General features: G+C 39.3%; 1 protein-coding gene across 3 annotated transcripts in view; it reads right to left on the reverse strand.

Moving 5' to 3' along the window:
• Positions 1-3,914: 3,914 nt before the first annotated feature.
• LGR4 (leucine rich repeat containing G protein-coupled receptor 4) overlaps positions 3,915-16,807 on the reverse strand; it is a 72,999-nt gene continuing 60,106 nt past the window's right edge. For 2 of the 3 annotated variants that reach the window (XM_032690386.1, XM_032690387.1), the window contains exons 10-18: positions 16,329-16,397; positions 15,823-15,894; positions 14,633-14,698; positions 13,486-13,557; positions 12,513-12,584; positions 12,095-12,220; positions 10,586-10,707; positions 9,906-9,974; positions 3,915-6,898 (exon numbers count right to left, since the gene is read on the reverse strand). In XM_032690386.1, the coding sequence (XP_032546277.1) occupies positions 5,622-6,898; positions 9,906-9,974; positions 10,586-10,707; positions 12,095-12,220; positions 12,513-12,584; positions 13,486-13,557; positions 14,633-14,698; positions 15,823-15,894; positions 16,329-16,397 (1,945 nt within the window). In that variant the 3' untranslated portion in view covers positions 3,915-5,621. The remainder of the gene's footprint in view (positions 6,899-9,905; positions 9,975-10,585; positions 10,708-12,094; positions 12,221-12,512; positions 12,585-13,485; positions 13,558-14,632; positions 14,699-15,822; positions 15,895-16,328; positions 16,398-16,807) is intronic. The other variant, XM_032690388.1, reaches the window with a different exon arrangement.

Below are 16,807 nucleotides of genomic sequence, written 5' to 3' on the forward strand. Positions count from 1 at the left end.
GGCAGAAGCATCCAACTTTTAAGAGATGTGAAAGTATAAAATAATATTGTTATTATCCCTCTTACCGTTCTGCCCAACTTGTCAAGCCACCTCCACAGCCACTGTGCCCTAGTTAACACAGGCAAGGTAAAAGCCCAAACAATGTGATTTAATAAAATACTAAGGATTGAAACAACAATCCTGCAGGTTCAGGTACACAACTCCTATGGCCATAGCAGGACTGAGAAGCAGGCAAACGGCATGGTACAAGGACAGTGCTTCATGGCAAATCCTTAATTCTGTGAACTGAGTGCCAGAAAGCATCTGCCCTGGTAAGAATTAAGTGCCAACAGTGCTAAAGCCCACAGGCAAAATCAAACTGCCACAATGAAGCACAGAAGTTGCCGCAAACAACTTGAGTGTAGTGAATAAATATATACACACATCCTACAGTTGATACCAGCGTGCAAAATCATCCTAATTTTTCACTAAAGAATCTACAGTCTTTCAGTGCTAACTGAACCAACACTGCCACAGACTACTGAATAAGCAACAGGGAGTAAAATTCAGAGTAAACACAGCTTGATGTATTCACAGACCTATACCTTCTACCTGTTTGGACATGCCAATCAATGTGTCTGAAGAGCCCAATGCTCCTGGCAAATTTCTCAAGTACTCCCTAACTGCCATCCACAATATTTGAGAAAACCTTTTATGCAGAAAATATCAGGAAAGCAATTTGACAGGTAACAGACATAGAAATGAATTAAACTCTAGGCACAAATCAACTAGTCTGAATCACTAAGTACCTTGAAATGCCAACACCTCTTTATGCAAAACTTCAATTTTAGAAATTCAACTGTAATATGATAAACAATCTCTGAAAACACAAAAGCCAGCAGAAGGAAACTTCTCAGTTCAACTTGATGAATACTACCCAGATTTAATGAAAAGAATCAGATCAGATGTAATGTCTAGTTCCACACTTGTATTCAGGAACATAGAAACATAAAAATAATCCTGTAGGAAAAAAAATTACTAAATTTAGACAGAAACAGAGGCTTAGACAACATGCCTTAAGCTTGAAGAATATAGATCTTAATTTTACTTGCGACCTTAAAAAGAGCAGAAAATTTGAACCAAATATAGATGAATTTAAGAAGTTTCCCCAAGTCTTCCAATTTTCCACTGTGATAAAAAATAGTGCGGCAGGCACGGGAGTGAGGGAGAAACTTGGCTCACACTCCACGTCAGAGCTGAACAAGCACTGCCTATACTTGTCTGCTGGCTATTTTTGTGCCTGAATGTGTAGTTCTGCTTGATTAGAGGCTGTGAAACCTGAGAGGTCCTGGATTGCTTCACTTCCCTTGGCAGTATGGTGTATTCCCGTCGCTGCAGTACACTGCACACACCACTAGTCCCAGCCCAGGTTCTGCTGACTGCAGCTGTGGAGCCATCTCTTCCAAGGAGCAGGGCCTTCAGATGAGAATTTTTCTCTTGTTATTTTAAAATCACACCTTTTTCAATCACTGGCAGGATTCCCACTCAACCCAGCTGTTTTATGTGAGTTGGAGATCACAGCCCTCCTGCTTTTGAACAGCCTTCACTTCTTTAGCTAGTTTATTCTTCTGCATAAAGTCTTTCTTTTAAAGCATCAGATAGTAACAGATTTACTTGCTCATTTTTGGGTTGAAATTTTCAAGACACAGGTTATGCTTTTGTTACTGGAAACCAGTGAGACCACTTCATATTTTGTTACCCTCAAATCAAAATAATTTCCCTACAGCAAACACCACAGTGACCACTAACTAGTATTCCTAAAGCAAAACCTAAATAATTATATTTTATATTACTGTAGTGCCATGAAATATAACATATGAGTCCATTCACCCTCCAAGTTCTTAGAGTACACAACAGTACAGAAAACAGCAATTTGTGATGTATTACCTCATTTCAGATTTCATTTCCTTATTTATTGAATCATCTTCAACTGACATCTAGTGCTAAATCAGTCACTCTACAGTACAATATGTGAAAGGTAATATTAAAAGTCTCCTGCTAAAAAATAAAGTTATGCTACCAGTAAAAGATCAAAAGCATTTATGAAATTAAAAATTATTGAGAGTACATATGAAACAAACTCTGCATTGAGCTTTTAATTAAAAATATTACCCTGTAAACTAAAGCTGAAGGCTTAAAAATAGTAGTCAAAGTGAAAAGAATTACTGAGGTATCTTTGTGTAAGTTTGAAATTTCTGGGTAAATTTATGAATAAACACAGGAAATCCCACTGGAAAGAAATTATGAGAGGCAAAAGGACTCTAGACAAAAAAGTTGCAAAGCAGATGCATAATTTTTGTAAGAGAATGAAAATGCTCAGTTTCCCCACCATACTGCCACGGAGCAGGCTAATAACCATAAGTAAGAAATTACTCTTAATGGGGGAAAGGTTGGGAATACCTTTGGCAACACTATTTGTGACTCTGTCTCCCTGCAAAAAGCTGCTTCCTCACAATGGCAGATGAGGAAGAAAAACAACAACAACAAAAAAATGCTCTCTCCTTGGCCTAATTTTTTCATTTAAATTCAACAGCAAATCCTTTTTGACTGCTAAATCCAGCACTGGAATTCAGTATGACAGTTTGTTTAGAGAGGTCTAGAAGCAAGGTGTGTGACACTGTCACTGTAAGAACAGTTTCAGCTTGCTTTAGACTCTAGAAGATTGGAGCATTTATTTTCCGCGGACCTCCAGAAGGGTGTAACGTGAGGTTTCACTTGTTTGAGTCTCAAAACTGAAGTTAGGAAGCTTTGCCTAGCTGAAGAGGAGGCTGCTGAGGGGATAGCTCAAAGGTAACTGGTACAAAGGTAACAAAAATCCCACATGTTGCTAATGCAACACCGCTTTAAGGCAAGTTGTCCATATATTTGACACGGCTTTTGGAGCGGGAGCGAGTTCTCAGTGGATGTGAACATCTGAACATTCCATTGTGCCCTAGCCCGAGATCAGCTTGACCAGCAAAGACACAACAAAGGTGGCACTAAGTACCTGACAGCTGGATTTGTCCGGGTTCTCCTTATGTGATCGTCCACGGGTGTTCAGGCACGTGGTCATGTTGAGAGGGGCAAGTTCTGCTGCTTCTTGGTGGGCTGGTTTTAGGAGCTGCTGCCTGTGTTCTTTCACCTCTACCAGCAGCAGACAGAACCTGTGTGTGCTGGAAGACACTGGGCTGACTGCAGTAAGAGTTAACCACTAGCACAGCTGAACCCCACAAACATACTGATGTAAAATGAAGTACTGGAACTTCAAATGGACCACATCGGACCTTTTTAATAGCATTGCAGTGAAGAATCATTTGTAAAACACAGAAGAAATAAATCCATTCTCAAGAACACGGTTTGAAAATACAACTGGCTTTTTGGAAGCTTGATGCTTCAATTTCCTTCTCTACTGATTTTAAATGGCAGCTGACATTTATAGTCCTTTTTGAGAAGCATTCGTGTCACCTTTGACAGGTTGGCCAACAGAGGGAATGTGGGACAGACTGTGACTCTTACAAAATGATAGCTTAAAAAAAACCCCAACCAAATCTCAAACATAAAAAAAAGTACCAATATGAGAATTATAATCTGTATGATTATCCAAGCCATACAAAAATCATTCTAACTCAAACACAATACATAACATCTTTAATCACGAGACTGCTTTGTAAGAGGGCAAACACCTCACTGAAGGTTTTAATCTTTTGAGTGCCAAGACAGCATTAGTCAGAGATCATAAATCCACATGTAAATTGGCAACTTTCTTAATTTTCTGGCAGTTCTTTCCTGAACTCACCACACGTAGCCGAGAGCAGATGACACATTATTTATGCTCAATAATTCTACATGTGCACCATTTTCAGCCTTAACTTTTGAAAAACAGAGATAAATAACAATCAATATTCATGTACCCTTTATTTGCTTTCAGTGTAACATTCCATGCTAATTGCAGATGTAATATTCATGAGTGTAAATATAAGAATTAACAACTCTGGGTTGGTTTTCTTCCCTTTTTACACGTGAATATTTTGGCTTACAAAATTAACAGCATACAGTAAATAATCCTCCCATACTTTGTACAAACTACATGATTTTGATATACAAGGATTCTGTTTTTATTACAGTGACAATATACAACCACATCTATTTACAATGCAAAAAGTATATAAACCACATTTTAAACACTCTGCTACTGGCAGCCGCTATTGTTTAGGAGGTAGCTTTAATTAACAAAATGAACTGAAGCCACATTTTCCATCATGGGTTCTATCAAATAACTTACAATACAAAGATAAAAATTCATTGTATGAACAGTATGTACAGTTTAATTCTCAAAACAGCAATCTAGCTTTAATTCTTAATGAGAATGTCTCCAGAGTGACTGGGACGGCAGTGGATTTGCTCTTGATTTAGTGTATTGTTCAAGAAACATACATAAATACTTAATCATGCATTCATAACTTTATATCCATCAGATTTCAAACTAAATATAGAAAAAATGGATCACTGATTGTACTTAAATCATTAGGGTCTCAGGACTTTAACAGTTTAAAAAGATTGCACTGATTTATGTGAAAATCAGTGGCTTCACAGAGTGTACTTCACTCTCAGTAAAATAACTGGAAAAATGCTTTTCTTCATTGCCAAATTGCTTTGCATTTTCCCTCCATTTGCTCAGTCTATCCATAAGTATCACTGGAGTGCTGTAACATTCAATAGGCTGCAGAGCATTAGTCAGTCTTTCTGCAAAGACATGAGCTGTGTACACTGACAGCACTGCTAACACTCCCTGATACATCAACATTCCTTCCAATGGTATGACTTGACTGCATAATACTGAAGAAACTTGCTGTGGTTCACCTGAAGTAATGCATCATCACTGGAAAAACATGTTCAACCCTACTATTCCTGACAACCTCATATTCTTATTCCCCTAATCTATAGAATATTGTGGATTACAAGTGCTTTACTGCAACAAACCCTTTTTTCTTTTAATTGAATATTGGCTTAAAATACAAAACAAACATAGTATTCCTATATTGCTGTCACAGTTACGTATGGGAGAATTAATCCCTTTTTTGGCCCTGCAATAAAATTCATCCTGAGATTCAATGCTGAATACACTATACAAAGCTAGCAAGAGATTTTTTTTTTGCTTAATTATAGAAAAGTTACATTTAAAAATAATTTCTATAATATCAAACAGCTGTCCTTTATATTGTGCTTTGGCGGAGGGGGGGCGAGAGGGAAATCAACAGAACTTACCTCGCCAACAGCAGAAGCAAAGTACAACTGGAGCACAACATGGAAACATACCATTAGCATGTAAAAACCGTATAAAAGAAACCACTATTGCGTGGAAAGAGTAAAAATATCGGGTAACAAATTTGGTTTACCAATTATTTACAGTCAGGGCAATTGATTTATTTGTTTAAAATTTTTTTTTAAATGTATGGCTCAAGAAGTTGCTGCCCGCTTCCCTTCTTTACAAACGACACTAAACAACGATTACAAAAGTGCTTCCTGCTCGAAAGGTCAAAACAGGCAACAGTCTGCAAAGCATTATACCTCTTTATTGGAACAGCTGGTGGCAGAAGGCCTTTTCAGTCTTTAATTCTTGGTATGTTGTAGGCGTAACGAACCAAAGGGAACCCTCGGCTTTGGTAGAAACACGCGCGGCCACAGGCCTGCACTTGGTCCGAGCTGTCCGACACGAAGGAGTCGTCCTCGTCCGCGTAGTCGGAGTGGGCCGACTGGGTGCCGCAGTCCGACCAGTAGCCATCCGGCCTTTGGCAAGGCACCACTGCCAGCGTGGGGCAGCTCTGAGACTTTATTAAATGTTTACAGGGCACGGGCTTGGATAGAAGGAGCGACTCGCAGCACTCGCACACGGCGATGTTACCCTGCAGGTGGGAGTAAACGCCGCAGTCGTAGTAGAAATCCTGCGTGGGGCAGCCCCCTTGAGCGTTGACGGCGATCGCTACCGCGCCGTTCTTCCTGGTCAGGTGGCGCCTGAGCATCTTCCAGTCTTCTTTGAACTTTGGGTTGAAGAATACATACAGGACCGGGTTCAGGCAAGCAGGCAGCGGGAAAAATATCAAAGTAACAGACTTCATGATTTCGGGGCTGATAGAAATCGCAGTGATCAACGGTGCGAAGGAGAAAAACGCAACAGGGCAGAAAAAGATGCAGTTCGTGAAGATCAGCCAAGCAACATGCTTAATCGTGCTGGACTGGGAGTTTTCGGAGAGATCCTCTTTTTCCAGGTTGCAATACAGTTTAGTGTAGATAACAGCCATCAGCAAAAACGCCAACGAATTCAGGAGCACTAAAGTTACTGTGAAACCAAGTGAAGGCGTTTCTCCAGTGGGGAAGGGCAAGCAAAGGGGGGATGCCGAGTACTCAGCTTTATAAAAAAGTGGTAAGCATCCCGCTACCACGGCACACAGGAAAGCAAAAACTGCTGCAATTTGAAACTGTTTTTGGCGATTGCTTTTCCCCTTTTTAATGAACTCCTTCGCAGAGAAGCTCCGTTCAACAGCTGCCAACGTCAGGAAAAAAATGGCACTTTCTGACGAAAAGACTGCAAGAAACCCAGCAACTCTGCAACCACTGCCAGTCTCCCACCATATGCCAAATTCAGCAAATCTTCCCCAAGAGACAGCATCCAAGAAAGTTAAAATACCAGTATAGACTCCCATAAATAAGTTAGAGACAGAAATCAGGCTTATAAACAGTTTGGAAGATGGCAATGTAGTACAGGATGCAAATATTGTTAACATGACAAGCAGGTTGAAGAACAAAGCAACCAAAAAAATAAACCAGACAGTAAGTCGAATCATCCAGCTGCCCAATAAATATTCACAAGGCTTAAAGGCACCTAGAAGAAAACAAAAAAACAAAGAGAAGGACAACCAATTTAGGAAAAAATTCTGCCTTAACAAGCAAGATTTTGAAAAGGTATTACAAGAGTACTCATTAATTAATGAAGTACACAGCTGAACTGCTAAATAGGTCAGTTGAAAGTAAACTATTCTGCTGAAGCTATTTACTAATTAATTATGCCTGAAATAATAATTACCACAGTGAATGGTCACTTGAGAACACTTTGTATAAACAAGCTAGCTAAACAAACTTAATTACTTTTCGCTACTCAAAATAGCTTTTATTAGTGCCACCCAAATACTTTATTTTATTGAGATTTTATACATCATAAAAAAAGATTGGCAAAAAATGTGAAAGCAAATGTTCACAACCCATTTGTAAGGGGAAGGAATTTTTTAGAAGGAACATGTTCTCTCAAAAAACGATTCACAAATATGCCTTCTGGAGCAACTTTTGGTCACAAGGAAACATCTGTAAAACAGCCGACAAATTCAATTTAATCAGCTTCAATAAGGACAGGAATTTACCACAAGCTCTGTCCTCCATCCTTGTCACTGAAACACACTGTGAGCTTGGAAAGCCATATGGGAAAACCGTTTTTTTTTCCTTCTTCTTTCACCACTTAAAAATGCTTAAATAGTAAAAAAAGCCCAGCAAGCAAAATAATAGGAGGCAAGACAAGGAAGAAAGGTCACTACCATTGCTTACCCTTCTAATCGCTATTTATTCCATAGGGAAGTCCTACTGATTTTAAGTAACAGTTAGAAGAGCTGAACCTCTCCTTATCCCCATTAGGCACCGCTAACTGTCCAAAGCACAACAGCTCAGGATCCCTCCCTGCAGTCAAGGAGCTGAGGGAAAATGCCAAACTGTGCAAAGGCTGGAGCTTGAGCCACACTCAGCCTGTGACCCTGGCTCTGCACAGCACGTGCCTTCCCTTTTGGCAGGGGAGAGAGAAGGACAACCCATCCCTAACACGGGCTGAAACACAACTGCACAGAACGACTAAATGTCAGTGCAAGGATCTCCCAAGGCCTAACGCAACTTCCAGCAATTAATGAACTGACAAGACAAAAATTAATATTTTGTTCGTTTAAATGAGCGAGCTTCATTTATGGGCATGAAATAATGGTGCTCACTGGATTAACAGACCAGTAAAATCAGCAGTAATATCCCTTTTTAGTAGGTATTCCCAAGTAAGGCATCCATGCCAGAATAATCAGTTTTACAGTACATTCACATGACACAACAATACCTGCTAAGCCGATCTACATAAAAATAAAAACAACTTCCCCCTTAGGAAATTTAAAAATGTCAATTCTGTGCTTACAAAAATCAATTTGAAGCCATTTTTCTAGTAGCTATACTTTAGACAAACAAAACCCACCACTCTTTCCTATCTAAGTCTTGCTATCCTTAAAGTTAAAAGCTACCCTCCTCTCTCACTGATATTTCCAGCCCATGTGGGAGGAGGGGAAAAATTCATGCTCAGAAGGATGAGTTTCACATCTTTCAGAGGACTTGAGCTACTTGAACACCACTGTTCAGCAATCCATTCCTGCCATTAGGCAAAGTGAAAGGTGGATCTACGAGTCGAGCAGTGATTCAGAATTTACATGGTGGGTGGAGAATTTTACTTATGACCAGATGACAACATGGCACAGAAACTTGTTAGTATGGGAGGGACTGGTGAAAAACAAGGCAAATTTTGAACTTGTAAAACAAGCTCTTCATTCCTTTTAGATCTACTACAGCATTTCTGGCATGGGCAAAAAGAAAGAACTGAAGACTTCAAAGATTTAACCCATGTAACACACCATCTGAATTCTCATTCTGTGAACAGGAGATCAAAAGCAAATAAGCAGCATTAACAAATTAACTCTCAGATTATGTACAATTACATTAATAATATATTTGACTGTCTGACCACAGTTCTTTCTGGATGTGATCAAGAAATCCTTGTGATATGCTGGATACTAAAGCTAGAGCTAGCCCAAAAGATGGAGAATGAACAGATTTTCATAATGTAAAATACAAGTTAGGAGAAAAGAATGAAATAAGACTTGGATAACTCCTGCTCATCCAGAAGTAACTTTACTGGAAGCATACTGTTTCCCCCATCTATGTGTTCCTTTTTATGCAAACAGGAGCACAGAAGATGTATGGGAAGGAATCCTCTGGAGAGGCTGTGGCAAAGGCAAGGAAGTAGGAAGCACCACCGTAATTGCTTTCAGGAGCTGAGTGGAACTATGTATGGAAATTTGCAGTTTGAGAAAGAGAAGCAGAAGGGCAGAAAAAAAGCTGCCTGGAATGGAAATATTCATTGCAAAATCAAAGACTTTCAACACTCATGGACCGTTCAAGCCTGAATTGGTAGTTCTTGTATGCCAATAAGACTGTTCATTGCACAAGTGTCTCTAGCAGTTTAAGATGCTACTGCCTACTCCAACTACTTGTAACAGCCCTCTGCTCTCACTTAATGCAGCTACAGCAGGGCTGGGGAACAGATCACGTGAGTGTTCCTCATCCACTCTCCTGCAAAGACATCAAGCTTTGTTAAAGCCACCAGTGACAGCAGTCTGAGTCAAGCTTTTAGAACATGGGCTGAACTGCCACTGAAACAGGTGAGCATTCATACAGTCTGCTCCACAGACATCTCCTTGGCAAAAATAAAGTAGAATTAGGGGGCATGGTGCATTAAATACAGCAGACTCCAAATATAAGTATTACAATCTTGATTGGTCTGCTTATGGAAAGAAACTCCAGTATTTTTCCTAGCACAGTTCTCCAATAAAGTGCTATGTGTCTAAAGCTCAGTCAAATCTTTGTGACTGCTCATCCAAAACTGACATCAAGTGATGTTTCACCCAAAGCACTGTATAAATTAATCTCCTGTGTACAGAATGATTACCAGGAATAAAACATGTAACTCTGCAGCCAGCTCTTTGTGTAACACCATGCCTGAAGTTCACAGTGTGGCTAAAGCACGTTACAGGATTTACCTGTTGCTGGTGTACAGTGAATAATAGTCTGTCCCAGTTCCTCATTCTCCTCATTTCTCAGAACATCAGCTGTAAAAGTGAAAAACACGTTAGTCATAGAAAGAAAATAAAAGTGAAATGCAGTGAAGCTGCCTAGGATGGGAGTAGTCTTTTGAGGGATCAAACACCTAACAGTTCACCAGCACTCCAGCCTTCAACAAGTGGAGTTGCTCTGGTTTGCCACACAAGGTCAAAAGCTCAGTGCAGAAATGGCTGCAGCAGTTTGAGTTACTCCTGCCTGATCCAGGTAGTCACAATGCTTTATAACAAAGCAACATCTTTGATCACCAGGACCCTGAAACAGACAGTGGAAGGGACAAGCCCAGTCTGAATAGGAAGGTCGAAATACTGAGAACAATAAAACCATGACAGAAGCAATACTTGCAGTTTGAATTTTTTTTTTTTAAAGTTGATTTTTTTTTCCCATACAGGCAAGTCTTACAGCGCCCGACAAATACCTTTCACATATTTAGAAGGAACAAGGTACTGCTGATTTGTTAGCAATTGCTAAGCACTTTCAGCTTTTGTAGCCCTACAAAGATTTACATTTTTCATACTCCCTTATTCAAAGACAACATACACTGTTAAATTTGAGTCCAGCACAAAACAATACTGCTGGTTAAGTACAATGAAACATTTACCCTTCTCACGATCCATCAAGGCACCTTGATCTTGGTGACTGGAATCTTCAGCATTAGAGTTTAAATAAGAATCACAACCCCAAAATGCACAGCACTGGTAAGCATATGGTACAGAGAGTGACCTGAAATACAGGCAGAACAACGAAGACTGGTAAGCATTGTAACCAAAGTTAAGATTACTATCTATTAAAAATATTTAGATAGCACACTTCAGTGCTAAACTTAAAGCTTCTTTTTTTGCATTTGCCAATAAAAAACTACTTCAATTTGGAGCAGACATAACCACTTCTGACAAACTCTTGCACTGAGATAAAGGACAGGTGATATATACAAGTCTTGCCTGCTGTGAGAAGCACAAAGAAAATGTTACTATGTTTAGCCCTCTGCTATCCATTCTATTCCGTATACAAACCAAATTCTGATCAGGGTTTGTGGCATTGCTGTACAAATGAAACTGAAAACTAATTAAGCATGCTAATTAAAGAGTAACTGTTTTGCAAGAAAGTTAATTCCCAGATGACTACAAGCTTTTAAGTTACGTCTTTCCTTCTCACTCTTCGTTTGTGGTACCAAAATAAGATTTTTAATTTTTTTTACATGTGTTTGGCAGAAATGGTACATACTATTATTCTGGCAGAGAAGTACACCTGCACACAGAGTTCTAAAAAACCCACATAACCCACATAAGCAATGAAATAATAGCAGACCAGAAGCTAATTTTTCTGACTCAAGACTACATTATCAACTATCTGCAGTATTGTTCCTGAATTCTCTTTTTGCAAATATTTAGGAGGGATGTCAGTCTAAAGAATCCCAGAAAGCATGAATTCTCAAACACAGATCAAAACCTAAAAAACAATCTGCTGTTTCCACAGCACTGCTGAAGCTTGATTCTAAAAGTGACATGGATTCTTTTGCTGGCCTTAGACAAATTAACAGTAGCTTCATCGCTACTTTTTCCATTGGACAGTGTGGGAAATAATTTATAACTGCTTCTTCTTAATGTGCAGAAAGATCTTTGAAAATGGAAAGCAGTTCAACCCTGTCTGATCCACCTCCCACAGAAATCAGTCACAAGTTTCCATTTGAGTGATTACTGTTACTCTTACTATTTGCCTCCAAGAACAAATGGCATATGTATAAAGCACGGTGATTATGGAATGAGACACCTGTGCATCTGCTCCCATTTTCCACAGTAAAAGACAGATGTGTTCAGTTCAATAACAAATGGAAATCCACCCAAACCACTCCTCCCAAGTGAGGTGGTGTCTGCCTGGAAAGTGGTGGAGGAAAAGTAGAAAAGATACCGAGAAAATTGTCTGCAAATGGTTTCTTACATCAGAAGAGTCAGATGTCCATTTACATATACCAACACTGAGGCACTACAGGACTCAGCAAAGGGCCTGATCATGTGTCATGAGCACTGTCTAAACTGGCTTCATTTATTGCCCCATTGCTTGTTGCTGTGAGAACAAAGGAGGCACTCTGTGGTGTTATTTACCAACATACCGGAGCTTTGCGAAGTTCTTTGCTGCCAAAGCTTCTTTCAACTCAGAATTGCCTGTGAGTTTAAGCTGGTTCAGCCCACTCAGTCCTTCAGTTGGAACTGAAGTGAGTTCATTGAAACTTAGGTCTCTGGAATGTGAATATTAAGACAGTGTTACAAACAAAGTAAGTTTGAAGACCCTATAGCATACACTTCATTGAAGCAGGAAGGACTTTTAAAGTCTCACAGAAGGCTGTGGTCTGGCATATACCTGTCAGTGCACTCTAAAGAAGTGTGCCCTACATATGTTCAGCTAGCAAGAGGCTTCCTGATTTACAGATATTAAATGATGGGCATATATCAGTTTTAAGCTAAAAATGTTCACTATCTCAGAAGTTTTATAATAGAGAGAGGAGGTGACTGCACAAATAGCCTACTTACAGGTTAACAAGAGCTCCAACAGAGATAAAAGCTTCTTTGTGGATCTGGCGAATCCGATTTCTACTGAGGTCTCTGCAATGAATGCCAAAGCAGATTATTTTAGCAGTTTCACCAAATCTTTGTAACAGCCACTGTACTAAGAAAAAAAAAGCTAAGATCATTTCCCCTCTCTTCCCAGTCAGCCAGGTGCAGTAGCAGCCGAATCCCTTGGTAAGGCAGCTGTATCCTGCTTTACCTCATCCCCACAGTTGAATCCATCTCCCACTCCTGCTCCCTTTGCCTTCCTTTCTGCTGCCAGGAGCACAGCCTGTGCTCCCAAGCCAGAGGTCAGCTCTGGCACCACCTATTCCCAGCACGAAGGTGCCAGGACAACCACTTTGGTGACAACTGCACCTCTAGCAGGGCACACTGGCAGAGGTGGGGGAAGACAACAAAAGAACAGGCAGAAGAGCATCTGCATTTTTGGATGTCAAAATCCAGCTCCAGCTTCTGCTGGGCCACCATGACTTATTCTATTCAAAATACCTGTCAATTTGTGGATTTTTTTCCTGATAATTTAAAATGTTTCTCATATAATTTCATATACCTAGAGATGTAAAGGGACAGGATAATTTTGTTTACTGATCTCCTCCTCCTGAGGAAAACAGAGAGGATCTCTCCAATAAATATTACATAATGGAATAATATGGTTATAATGCAAAATAGTGGAGCACTGGGAAAAAAGATCTCATTTTCAGTCTCCATATATATAAAAATATCTTTATAGGCTACAAAAAAATAGAGAGTAGAAGGGACAGGGCTGAAACTGGCTGCTGCTAGTATCTCTTGTACTTGGTTTACTTTATCTTAGGATCCAGCATACCTGGCCCTTTTGCCATCAATCAAATTTATAGCACCAAACCCTGACATCAGTTTACATGGGAATCAAAAACATGATCTTGTTTTACTCAGCACTGTAGCTATGTACACTTACAGGATACGAAGGGAGGACAGTCCTTGAAAGGTGTCCTCTGCAATTTCGTGTATTTGATTATGTTGTAAGGAACTGCAAAGGGAAGAAGCAGAAACAGAACTTTATTAGCTAACTGGGCTGACTTCAAACCAAGGGATAGCTTGGTACCTGCTAATACTTGCATTGAGCCTTATCAATGGCAGGATTTTTCTCATTTCCCCCGGTGGGCAGACTGTTTAACTGTTTTGCATTAGCTGCATTAATACAACCATGAAGCACTTCCGTGGCACCTCTGTCCAATGCACAACTCATTTAATTTAGAAAAGACTGTTAAGTGTGGACTGAATTACTTTCAAGCTAAAAATAACACTGTGAATGTTGAAGAGTCACACTAAGATTTAAAACAACTGTACTCCGTTGTGCAGGAAGTCTTTAGGCATATTTTAACCACAGGTACACTTCCACTTTCCAAAATGCAGATTTATGAAAGGAAAATATTGACAAATGCCTCAAGGGCAAGTGGGAAAATTTTAATTCCAGTTCACTAGCTCCCTTTACAATGAACAATGGGTATGAGCCTGGAGATGTCATGAGTATAACAAAGGTCCATAGGCCTGCTAGCCCCATTCTGATTAAGGGGATAGAAACTTGAGAGGTAGAAGGAGAAGTAAGAACATAAACAAGTGGAAAAACTGCGTAGGGTCTGGCAATTAAGCTTAAGTAGATTTAAAGCAATGAAATAAAGAGAAACAAAGATGGGCTTTAAATGTGTCTTACAGGGACTGGGGAAAAAACTCATTTTACACAAGCACATGGTGATGGCTGGAGGGAACCAAAGAGTGGAAGGGATAACAGGCAGGAAGGAAAAGACATAAATGCTCTTTCCATTTATGTGCATAGCAGTACTGCCATGAAACATGGGATTGAGGTGTGTCTTTCATTTCTTTTGTGCCACAGGGATAACTAAACATTAGCCAGTTGAGGAAAACACACGTGGTTGAATTCTCTGTCCAGCACACTCCACTCCTCACAGAAGGTGGTCATCTCTCTCTCTCTCTGTCCTTAATTTTAGAAACTTACGATCAAACGTGAAACAAAAAAGTTTCTAGGGATGTGGACTCAGCATACTAAGGAGTTAATAAAGATAAACAACACTATTTCTACTTACATTTCTTCCAAGGAGTGGCAGCCCTTAAAACTTGGGAGGTCCTTTATATTGTTATAAGACAAGTCCCTTCAAAACAGAAAATAGGAGAAAGATGCTTAGTTCACACTCCTTTCTACTTGAACCGTCCCATCACTGGTAACTGTTAAATTGACTGACAGAAAAATCTTCCTGTTAGTACCATTCTGTGGAAAAACTAAGGGCAGTTTAGGGAAAATCACAGAGGGAACTCCAAGTGTATATCTGGGTACACGCATACCCTAAAAACATAGTGTACAAGTTCCCTGAATTTTGAGAGTTGTAATATAAAAAAGCTTATTGATGACCTGCTTTTTTCAGAATAAACTGGATAAATTGTATGTAATGCAGGAATTTGGTGCCAGTTTTGATGTAGTGTGCTGGTACCTCCTTTAGCAGAGCTAGGAAAGCTCAGAATGTTCTCTGAAACTATGCAGCAAAAAAAAAACCAAACCAAAAACAAAAACAAAACAACTAGAACAAGCTAATAATCTTAAAAATTCTATTCAAAAGATAAACTGCTGTTTGAAAATAAATCCCACCCTATCATTCCTTCTCCTCATTTTTTCTTATATAAAACAGTGTACTTTTTCTCCTCCCTTTTTCAGGATTTACTTTTGTTCCATGCATTTTCCTGCATGTATCCTTCACAAACATGGTTTATCCCTACTGTCCTGATGGCTTCAGTTACCAGTTTGGGGGTTTTTGCATTAATTTTAACACATCCTTACTGCTTTTTCTGTTTGAGCTTTGTATTGCTACCTTCTTCCTAATCCTCATCTCCATTTCTCTTGGGTCCTGATACTCTGTCCCATGTTCCTGGACACGAAAAGTCAAAGCACTATAACTAAACTCTTCCTTAACCTCTGAATGTAGGCAGAGTGAATCTGAACATGCAAAGACTGTTCTCTGCAGCACCATCATACATATCTCTTATAACATATGAAAGAAATATAGTGCATCCCTACAAAGGGGACTCTGTTTAGGGAATGTAAGGCATTACATCAACTCTGCCAAATGTCTTGATATGAAGAACCAAGAAACCAAAATTTCCAGCTCTGATAGAACTACTAGGATGAGCAATTCAAAGCAATACTTTTGCTCTAAATTAGATTTCAGTTTCTTTCAAAGCATTCTGATGCAGATGAAAAGAGAGGCACAATATGTCTACTTACAAAGTTCGAAGGACCTTCTGCTCTTGGCATAAATTAACAGGAATACTGTTTATCTTGGTCCCTGTTAGAGTTCTGTGGGAAAAAAAACCAAACACCAACAAAGCCACATATCTAAATGCCTGTATTGTTGATTGTAGATGGCATAACAAGCATATATAAGAGCAGAATAAGGATGGAGTCTCAGCTATCAGGGTGCTAGATTCACCCACCAAATTTTTTCTTTGTTTTTTTTTTTTTGGAAGAGGACAACTTTTCTGTTTTTCAGTTCTGTGAGAGGGGTTTAGTACCAATGGCCTTTACATAGGCTTTTATCAGCTTATCCTACTAAAAAAAAAATGTCAAGAGGCACCCAGGTATCACAGCAAGAAAAGCTGTATCATTACATCTATTGACAGGAAGAAAAACATATGCAGTTGTTCTCCAGATCCACTTATTGTATTTCAATTACTTCACAAGAAGCAAACCCAGGAAATCACTGAAATTTTATTTCTGTAGAAGATACTTACAAGCTCTCCAGGTTCACAGTTCCTGTCAAATTAGGAAACCACTGCACCATGCTGGCACCCCGAATGACCCTAAAAAAAAACCCCAGGGAAATTAGCTGTAAACTGTTAATGAAATTGAGTTGTGACATTCAATCTTATTATCCGGTAGATATTTGCACTAAGGAGACATTCTAACACTCTCATTGCTTTTATTTAAATTTTACACTTGAATAGTGTGTGAAAGATGATTTTTTCACTGCTTTTTATACTACTTCTTTGCTTGATGAATTACTCCTCTATGAGCAAACAACTGGAATTCATCAAACTGGAAAGAGTGGTATCAATACACTTGTGAAAAGTATAGTTTGCAGTTCAAAGTTTCACTCCATTTTGCTTATTTGTCATCCCCAGAACTGATATCTTTTGAGGGCATGCATGCACTAACCTGTAAAACATTCTCGCAATGTACATCCACGCTCAAAAAAACCACCGAGGACGTA

This window comes from Chiroxiphia lanceolata, chromosome 6 (genome assembly GCF_009829145.1).
Source record: "Chiroxiphia lanceolata isolate bChiLan1 chromosome 6, bChiLan1.pri, whole genome shotgun sequence".
NCBI lineage: Eukaryota > Metazoa > Chordata > Aves > Passeriformes > Pipridae > Chiroxiphia > Chiroxiphia lanceolata.